This window comes from Pongo pygmaeus, chromosome 9 (genome assembly GCF_028885625.2).
Source record: "Pongo pygmaeus isolate AG05252 chromosome 9, NHGRI_mPonPyg2-v2.0_pri, whole genome shotgun sequence".
NCBI classification, from domain to species: domain Eukaryota; kingdom Metazoa; phylum Chordata; class Mammalia; order Primates; family Hominidae; genus Pongo; species Pongo pygmaeus.
In genome coordinates, this window is record NC_072382.2 from 96,596,717 (window position 1) to 96,606,455 (window position 9,739).

General features: G+C 43.0%; 1 protein-coding gene across 1 annotated transcript in view; it reads left to right on the forward strand.

The window, feature by feature from the left end:
* ENDOD1 (endonuclease domain containing 1) overlaps positions 1 to 9,538 on the forward strand; it is a 47,655-nt gene extending 38,117 nt beyond the window's left edge. Inside the window, exon 2 of the mRNA XM_054439801.2 lies at positions 596 to 9,538. Within this exon, the coding sequence (XP_054295776.2) occupies positions 596 to 1,798 (1,203 nt within the window). The 3' untranslated portion in view covers positions 1,799 to 9,538. The remainder of the gene's footprint in view (positions 1 to 595) is intronic.
* Positions 9,539 to 9,739: the final 201 nt, after the last annotated feature.

Genomic DNA, 9,739 nt, shown 5'->3' on the forward strand with positions numbered 1-9,739 from the left:
ACAGAGTCTCGCTCTGTTGCCCAGGCTGGAGTAAAATGGTGCGATCTCGGCTCACTGCAGCCTCTGCCTCCCTGGTTCCAGCGATTCTCCTGCCTCAGCCTCCCAAGTAGCTGGATTACAGGCACCCGTCACCAATTCCAGCTAATTTTTGTATTTTTAGTAGAGATGGGGTTTCACCATGTTGGCCAGGCTGGTCTCAAACTCCTGACCTCAGATGATCCACCCGCTTCAGCCTCCCAAAGTGCTAGGAATACAGGCGCGAGCCACCGCACCTGGCGCCAGACTACAACAGATTTTTAAAAGAACATCACGATGGTGGGTGTGGGTGTGAGTGACGGGGTGTTACTGTAGAGCAGGGTGGGGTAAACACAGGTAATAGATTAGGAAACAGCCTATCTGAAAGATGCTTTGAAACACCAGGATTTTGGTATATCAGAATGAAGTGTGCATGTGCCAGAGAACCAAGTCCTTCCAAACTCAAGTGTTTGAAGTAATAGACCAGTGGGGACTTCTCCAGAGTCTGGGCAGGATGATTCTAGTGCTGCCTCTGTGCTGTAAGCAGGGATGCATCTCACCACTTGTTTTCTTCTTGCAGATCGATGACCCCAACAGCAACCTTGATGAGGCGATTAATGAGGCAGAGGCCATCACCTCTGTGAACAGCCTGGGAAGCAAGCAAGCCTTGAATACAGATTACCTTGATTCTGATTACCAAAGAGGACAGCTGTACTCGTTCTCTCTTAGCAGTGATCTCCAGGTGGCCGCATTTACTCTCACAAATTCAGCCCCAATGACTCAGTCCTTCCAGGAACGGTGGTACGTGAATCTCCACAGCCTAATGGACTGGGCTTTGACCCCACAGTGTGGCAGTGGGGAAGACCTATATATCCTCACAGGCACAGTGCCCTCAGACTACAGAGTTAAAGACAAAGTGGCAGTCCCTGAATTTGTTTGGCTGGCGGCCTGTTGTGCTGTCCCTGGAGGAGGCTGGGCCATGGGCTTTGTCAAGCACACCCGGGACAGTGACATCATAGAAGATGTGATGGTAAAAGATCTTCAGAAACTGCTTCCATTTAACCCTCAGCTATTTCAGAACAACTGTGGTGAAACTGAGCAAGACACAGAGAAAATGAAAAAAATCCTGGAAGTGGTTAACCAAATCCAGGATGAAGAACGAATGGTGCAATCTCAAAAGAGTTCTAGTCTCCTTTCTAGCACCAGGAGCAAGAGGTCTGCTCCGTTGCCTCCAGAGGCATCTGAGGGAAGTAGTAGCTTTTTGGGAAAACTCATGGGCTTCATTGCTACCCCATTCATCAAGCTTTTTCAATTAATTTATTACCTTGTGGTAGCGATCCTGAAGAACATTGTCTATCTCCTGTGGTGTGTTACCAAGCAGGTGATTAATGGCATAGAAAGTTGCCTTTACCGCCTGGGCTCAGCCACCATCTCATACTTCATGGCCATTGGGGAAGAGTTGGTGAGCATTCCCTGGAAGGTGCTCAAGGTCGTGGCCAAAGTCATCAGGGCTATCCTCCGGATCCTTTGTTGTCTGCTGAAGGCCATTTGCCGAGTTCTGAGCATCCCTGTCCGTGTCCTTGTGGATGTGGCCACTTTCCCTATGTACACCATGGGCGCTATTCCAATTGTTTGCAAGGACATTGCACTGGGCCTTGGTGGCACCGTCTCGCTGCTCTTTGACACTGCTTTTGGTACCCTGGGTGGCCTATTTCAGGTTGTTTTTAGTGTCTGCAAGCGGATTGGCTACAAAGTTACTTTTGACAGTTCTGGGGAGTTATAAACTCAAAAAACTAATAGTATCCAGTCACAGTGAATTTGAAAGCTGGAATATTTTGTCTTTACAATGGGTTTCTGTTCACTGTCAGTTATCATTATATTTTGGCCTTTGGTGGGGATGTCTGCTTGTTTTTGCAAAAGAAGATGGCAGAATTTAGACTTGACAGAGGAGAAATGCTCAGGGTGAGATTAGGTGTAGTAATCTGCTGTTTACCTCCAGTGACATGTGCAAACTCCCAAGCCACTAATAACTTCAGTTATGCACTCTAACACAGACGACCACCTGAAACGCACTGGTATTTATTTCTGATAATTAAAAATTACAGGGGAGGGAAGAATTAGAAAAAGAACAACTTTAAACCAAAGTTGTCTGAGAAAAGGAGAAAGAGAGCTTGTTCTTCGCATTGCTCTTTGTGATTTAAGGCAAAACAGATTAAAAAAAAATCTGCAGCCAATTTCTTGGCATTTGCTTCTCTTTCTCCTCAACTTGACTGACCTTGGTGGAATGCAGATAATGCCTCTTCCTCTTCGTTGAAATAACTTTGTGGGGATGTAGAATTTTCTATATCTCTTAGCTTTCCCTGGTTCTCAAGGATATGTACAGTTTTCATTTTCCTCCAAAGTTGAAGTTTGCTACATTTTTCTTTTAGGTAATGATAAGCATTTTTTAAAAAATAATTTTTAGGTAATGGTAAGCATTTTATGCCAAATGTGGCATAACAGAGTTTGAATTGAAGGGCAAAGTTTTCAAAGTTTTTTTTTTTTTTTTTTTTTTTTGGCCCCTTGAATGGTATAATACAGTCCTCTCAGGTGAAAAGAAGAGAAGAGAAGGTGGACAGCCCTGCTCTTAGGTGCTGCAGATCCAGGGACATCTTTTGTCCAGCTTGGATTAACTTGATGTGTATCCCTGCCTGACAAGGTTGAACTGAAAGATCTATATGTTAAGCTAACATGAAAATTCATATTCTGCAACATAGTAGATTTTTCTAATGCAACGAGTAAGTACCTAGCACGTAAAAATACTCTGACTTATGTCCCTAAATGGTTGTTTTGATACAACTGTATAGAAAAGAGCCACAAAATAAAGATAAAAGTTATTCTGGCCATCTCTGAAAAAAATATATTAAATATTTAAGAATAATTGTATCTTAGGAATTTATTTTTATAGTGTGTTTGAGGCTACAACTCCCCCATTAATACAAGTTAAATGTGAAAGCTCATTCTCAAAATTTTTTTGATCAAGCACTTGTCATTTTAAATCTTGCACTAAAAAATGGTAACAAGAGGGACCAAACTTTGCTTCCCACAATTGGGATGGAATCATCTGGATTTTTCTGAATGTTTTAAAGAATTGCTGAGAGGTAGGAAACAGCCAAGTATGAAATACTGATCTTGGGGCTCATGCCCAGGATCAATCAGAAAGTTATATGCAAAAATTCAGGGTCCCAACAAGGAGAGAACAATATGTCAACCATTTGCATGGGGTCGATGGATGAGAAACATGAGCATAGCAAGAGTTACATTTTGCAGAAAAATAGCAGAGGCACACCCAGAATAGAACAGCAGCCAGCAAGCTGCCATCCTGATCAATTTGTGATGCAAGTTTAGGGAGTATGGGCACCACATGGGTCCACGCTAGGGAGATGTGCACCAGGCTTATCTAAGAAACTTAAAGCAGTATTTTACCAACTCTTATCTTAAGGAGCATAAAGTTTGGATGTCCCTTTATTTCAGCAGTGTGAAGGTAAATGGAAGGGTGAGGGTTTGACTTGGTACTGATTGGTCAAGAATCCTGCTGGATAAAGAAAAGGAATTTTAGAAGTGACCAGAGGGACAGTCCAGCCAAACAATTATTTAATAAGGAACCCAAGGCCCAGGGAGGCAACAGGCTAGCCCTTAGTTTCATGGCTAGCTGAGAGCAGATTAGGAGCCAACATTGTTTGCACATGTCCCATCACACCTGAGATGTCAGACATGGGTAGTTCGTGCTATTATTCAGGTGCCTCTCTGGACCGTGGCAAGATTTCCTCATTCATCAAACAGACTCCAGGCCCTGACTAATCAGTTGGATTTGGCATGTGTGATGAAAACAATTAGCCGTCCACGTACAACATTATGCTTACTGCATCCCATGGAAACTTAATTCCCTCCTAGCACATATTTGCATACTGAAAGGCCCGAAAAGGGCATCCATGGCAGTTTGAGCCCCTTAGCACCATGTAAGGAGCACAGCATCCAAACGGCTTCTTGAGAACCATTTGGGAATGTCTTCTTTTTCACATCCAGTTGTTTAGTGTCTATTTATTCTTGCGTGGCCTGTTTTGAAATCTAAAAAGGGACAATAAAGCAAAAAGTATCTGTAAGGTTAGGTGGCTGAGACCCACTGCCCTGAGCTACTAGTGTGGCTGTGCCTGTGGGTCTCTGGAACCATCTGCACTGGACCTGAAGCCGCAGCAGGTGGCTGGACTGCTGGCCTGTCCCTAATGAGCTACGCTGGGCTTTGAGGTAGAGGTTGGGATTGATAAACCCCAACTCTGGCTTAAAGATCTTGCTGTGGCTCTGTTATGTTCTGAGGCCTTGGGATCAGCCTCTTCCTCATTATGGAGCTGATTTTCTAGTCTATAGATCAGCTATGCCTTTGGACACTTCTCTTTTCCATTGTGCCTTTTGAATGTTGTCTTCTCACTCAGCATCAGCACTTTGACCTAAATGCAGACTAGGGAGTTGGGAGAAGGAACCAAAGTGAAGCATCCTTCATTTATTCAGTCATTCGTTCATCTGTCAAACACGTATTTGGACATCAAGGTTGCAGAGATGAACAATGCATGGATTTCATCTTTGAGGAGTTCAAAACCTAGTGGAGAGAACACATGGTACAATCGTAACACGTGAAGGACAAGTAAGTGCTGCAGTAAAGATACTAATAACATGTTCCTTGGAACAGAGGAAGAAAAACCACGGAACCATGGAAATTAGGGAAGCCTTTACAGAGGGTGTGACAAAACTCAATTTGACATTTTCAAGCTATGTACAATGCTGTGCACCTTGCAGATGCTCAATAAAGTAATTATTGACAACTCATTAGCAGGTCTGTAAAATATCTAAAAGGGGAGAATCCTAATGGTTGAAATGAGGCTTGGGGACTGTGAATTGTTGCCATTTTCTTCTTGATCCACATTAATTCAAGCAGCTTCCAGTCATATCTGGCTTTTGTTCATTTCTTTAAATGTTTGCATCATACATGAGAAAACAGAGAGGTCTGGATCAGTGAAACAGGACTTAGAATTATTTTTCAATGTTATTGCTCTGCAAAGTATTCGGGACAATAAGTGTTTTTGATATCCTTCATAATTAAGCACCAAAGACTTACTGCTTCACTGAATCTGAATCACATAGAAAATTATAGAAATAATTTTATTTGTTTGTTTATTCATTAGGAAGCTCCCACAGTGAGAGAAATTACGGGCAGTCTCTGACGGGGGTGGTCCTCTCTGTGGCCTTTAGTAGGGTGATCCTCTCGGGTGGAGGTGGCAGTAATTCTTGGCTGCCTTCCCAGTGTGGGTAGCATCTTGCCTAAGCTCACCACAGAATACGTGTTTTTCCAAATGTTGTACTACAAGCCATATAGTGTGGACTGCTTGCCTTTCATTAATGGGTTCTCAGTCTTCCCATTGTCTCTCTCTGTAGGTATTTTCCCCCAGGTCATGGATTGATGTCTAACTCCAAATCAATTTTTAAGCTTAAATTTCAACAAAGAAAGTGCTTATAACCACTTGTCATCCTCAGTTATCCATGGTGAGGAGGTGGATGTAAGATGACTTCTGGAGGCCCAAGCTCTAGGGTCAAAATGATGTAGGCACAAATCCTGGCTTCCCCACTTGTTGTGTGATCTTCGGCAAGTTACTCACCTCGGCTTTCTCATCTATACAATTACAAGTACCTATCTCAGAGGGTTGCTATGAGCATTAAATGAGTTAATGAACATAAAGCATTCATCACTTACCATGCTTGGCACATGGTAAGTGCTCAGCAAATGTTAATTGTTGTTGCTAGATCTGTTGTGGGCAATGATATTTACACTTCTTGGACAAAATTGGTTTGATGGTGCCTTAGAGGTCAGGATGTTTCTAGATCAGCGCTGGAAGAACCAGGATCAAAGTGTGGTCTGGAAGTCAAAGTCATGAATGAAAATGAAGCAAGCCAGAACCTCATCAGTGGTGTCCATGAATCTGAAGGTGCAGATGAGGGTTGGACTTGGAGTCTCAAAAGAGAAGGGTCAGAAAACTGAAACTCAACATGTGGCCAGCACTATTCAGTTTTATTTCATAATCAAGCCTCCAAAATCCAAACACATTGTCAGCATCTGCTTTGAAGGTAAGCATTGCAGGTAGGATGAGGCAACCCAAAGATGGCACTGAGAAAGAGGCAGAGCCTCTTGGACACTGTGCCTGGTGAGTGTGGGTTGGTGAGGGAAAGGCAGGTGATCATTCTGATACAGGGCCTTGGGGTTAACTAGTTGTAGTTGTCCTATGACACTTTTGGGAAAGTCTTCAAACCTTTGTGAGATTTAATTCCTTATTTATAAAATGTGGGTAATAAAAATATCACCCCACAGGGTTTTTGTAAAGATCAAGGGAAACTAGCTTTGTAAACTATCAACTATCATAAAAATATAAAGATTCATAATTATAAGTTTCCAACGTTGGTCCTATTTCTTAAAAAATTGGTGCATACTTCCATTTTTTTAAAGGTAAGTAGATGTGATTGAAAATTAAAGTGCTTATTCAGAAAGCATAAATGGCTTAGCCAGAAATTGGGTTTGACAGTAAATGTTGAACATTATGCCTTGGGAACTTAAGATTCTCAGAATGCTGCCTCATCCAGCCTTAAGTCCTACTTTCTTAAAACCTAATCAATCCCATTTTCAGTAGATTCCTCCACACACCTCATGTCCATTTGCTATCTGGGTCGGCTGAATCATTGAAATGAGTAATAGGCACTGAAATGAAAGACACCGTATGAATCTTGTAAAACCTGAAAAGAAACAAGTGCGAGACAGTGAACAGTCCTGGTGAGTCTGAGAACTGGCAGAAGCTGCCTAAACCGCCTCTGGCAGCCTGCACACTCAAGGCCAGCCCAGGCCTGCCACTGACATCTGTCCCTGAGAACATCAGACAGCAGCTTCTGGGCTTTATTTAGGCTGCACCAAGTGTGTGTTTCTCCAGCATTCATGCTGATTTGGCATATCCAGATGTATTCTGTTTACTGCGTCTAGAAGGAAACTTCTAGGGGAATAGAAGTCTCAGAAGTGAGGACGTGGCAGGCTTGTGTAAAGAGGAGAGTGCACCTGGAACACAGGAGCCCTGAGTTTCCCTCCTCTGAGTTACTGTACATTTTCTGGATGTCATTGCTGGTATATTTGCAAAACGAGAGGGACCATCTCTAGGGTCTTCTCAAATTGCAGGCAATAAATCCTTGCTTTTCAACAAGTACTTTCATATATTTGGGTCACAGAGATTCTGATTGCATTCTCTCAACTTATCTCTCCTATCTGAGGGTTACCAAAAGTCAGAGAAATTCCCTGCGACATTATCAGGAAGGTCAGGGACTGATTCATCCTGAAAACACCATTTTTATTATTATCATCAGCATTTCTTCTCCCCAGACTTAGAGAATTAATTAGCAGGGTTGCCATTATGGTGGTGGCCAACCTAAGAGTAAGAAATGTTAGTAATGCTCCTGGCTTCTATTTAACTCCCTCAGTAGCCTCAAGTGTTGCCAGAAATCTCACCACTTGGCACGCTTCCTGTAGGCTAGGAAAATGCAAATAATCTGAAAGAAGTTAACACATTGTGTCAATGCTAGCAACTTAGGGTAAATGATTTTATGAAATCCTTCCTACTAGCTGGGAACAATTCTACATGCAAGTAATCGTTTTTTTTTTTGAGACAGAGTCTCGCTGTGTCGCCCAGGCTGGAGTACAGTGGCGCGATCTCGGCTCACTGCAAGCTCTGCCTCCCAGGTTCACGCCATTCTCCTGCCTCAGCCTCCCGAGTTGCTGGGACTACAGGCACCGGCCACCACGCCTGGCTAATTTTTTGTATTTTTAGTAGAGATGGGGTTTCACCATGTTAGCGAGGATGGTCTCGATCTCCTGACCTCGTGATCCGCCCGCCTCGGCCTCCCACAGTGCTGGGATTACAGGTGTGAGCCACCGCGCCCGGCCACAAGTAATTGTTTTGATTGGTAAGAGGTATGGTGGGAACACCATACTGAGAGTCAGGAGGTGCCTGTCTTAGACCAGCATCCTGTGGAACTGGAGCCTTACCCCAAGTGAGCCCTTTATTGTAAGGGCTGGAAACAAAGTAAAGGACCCTGTAAGATCTTAGAAATCAGGCCACAGAATTTCTCTCTAAATGTCTAATATTCGATCAGTCCATAATGGATCAAAGTAGAAATGCACACCTGAAAGAAATAACAAGCGTGTTGGGCCTATTGCACTCATAACCAGTGGTGTGCTGGGAAATGTTGAACCACCAGCTTTCTGTGTTTGCGGGGAGAGCACCCTGATTTGTAATGTTTGCCAGTTTCTGTGGTGTCAATATTTCCATCACAGCTGATGTCAAGCTGCCAATGTGACATCACTGAAAGCAGCATTGGGAAGAGATGTACACAGCCTGTGCTCCTGAGCTGGTGCAAGTCACTGGGAACTGGCTCCCCCATACCACTACTTCATCATCCAATTGAGTGCATAAGATACACAGAAGGAACATTTCCAGCAGAAAAGAGTTGAACAGCTATAGTATGGCAGAGGAAGGAAAATCACTGAAACAAATACTGACCATGCCCTTTTGAGTACTATCCAGGAGAGAGGAAGGCTTGACAATCTGAACTTTAAGTATTTCGAAATCCAAAGGCTACATCCCCAGCCCTGTAAAATAAATTCATAAGGTTATTTTAGCTCAGTGCCATTAAACAATAACTTATCTAATGCCTTATTTTCCATTCTTTTCCAGTCAAACAAGCTTCTGCTCATGGCCTGGCTTTCTTTTTTTCTTTCTTTTTTTTGTTTTATTATACTTTAAGTTCTAGGGTACATGTGCACAATGTGCAGGTTTGATACATAGGTATACATGTGTCATGTTGGTTTGCTGCACCCATCAACTCATCATTTACATTAGGTATTTCTCCTAATGCTATCCCTCCCCCAGCCCCCACCCCCACAACAGGCCCCAGGGTGTGATGTTCCCCGCCCTGTATCCAAGTGTTCTCATTGTTCAGTTCCAACCTATGAGTGAGAACATGTGGTGTTTGGTTTTCTGTCCTTGTGATAGTTTGCTGAGAATGATGGTTTCCAGCTTCATCCATGCCCCTGCAAAGGATGCGAACTCATCCTTTTTTATGGCTGCATAGTATTCCATGGTGTATATGTGCCACATTTTCTTAATCCAGTCTATCATTGTTGGACATTTGGGTTGGTTCCAAGTCTTTGCTATTGTGACTAGTGCTCATGACCTGGCTTTCTATGTTGGTTTGCCTCTATGGTCCAAGTACACTGAACATACAGATTTCAAACTCTCTTGGCAATGCTATACTAAAGCAACTTGAACAAGTGGTTTCTGATTATGTTTTGGCTTCCTGTGTAACTTAAGCACATAATGTACATAAGATGATAATGGGAGTGCTGTAGTCTATATATCAGCTCTATTTTTAATGTAAATTAATAAAATGTCATTGTAGTGTTGTCCTTAATCTCTTGTGTGTCCTAGCATGAATCCCTTTCTTAGAGCCTTGTTGCTTCCAGAAGCTCAGCAGAGCCCACATCTGAGCTTTCAAATCTGGAAAATATTTCAGGTTGTGGTATTCAAATCAGCAGAGAGAATTCTGCACAGCCTTGGTTAGCTTTCCCTGAAATACCACTGCCATGTTTCCATCTCCTGTCTCA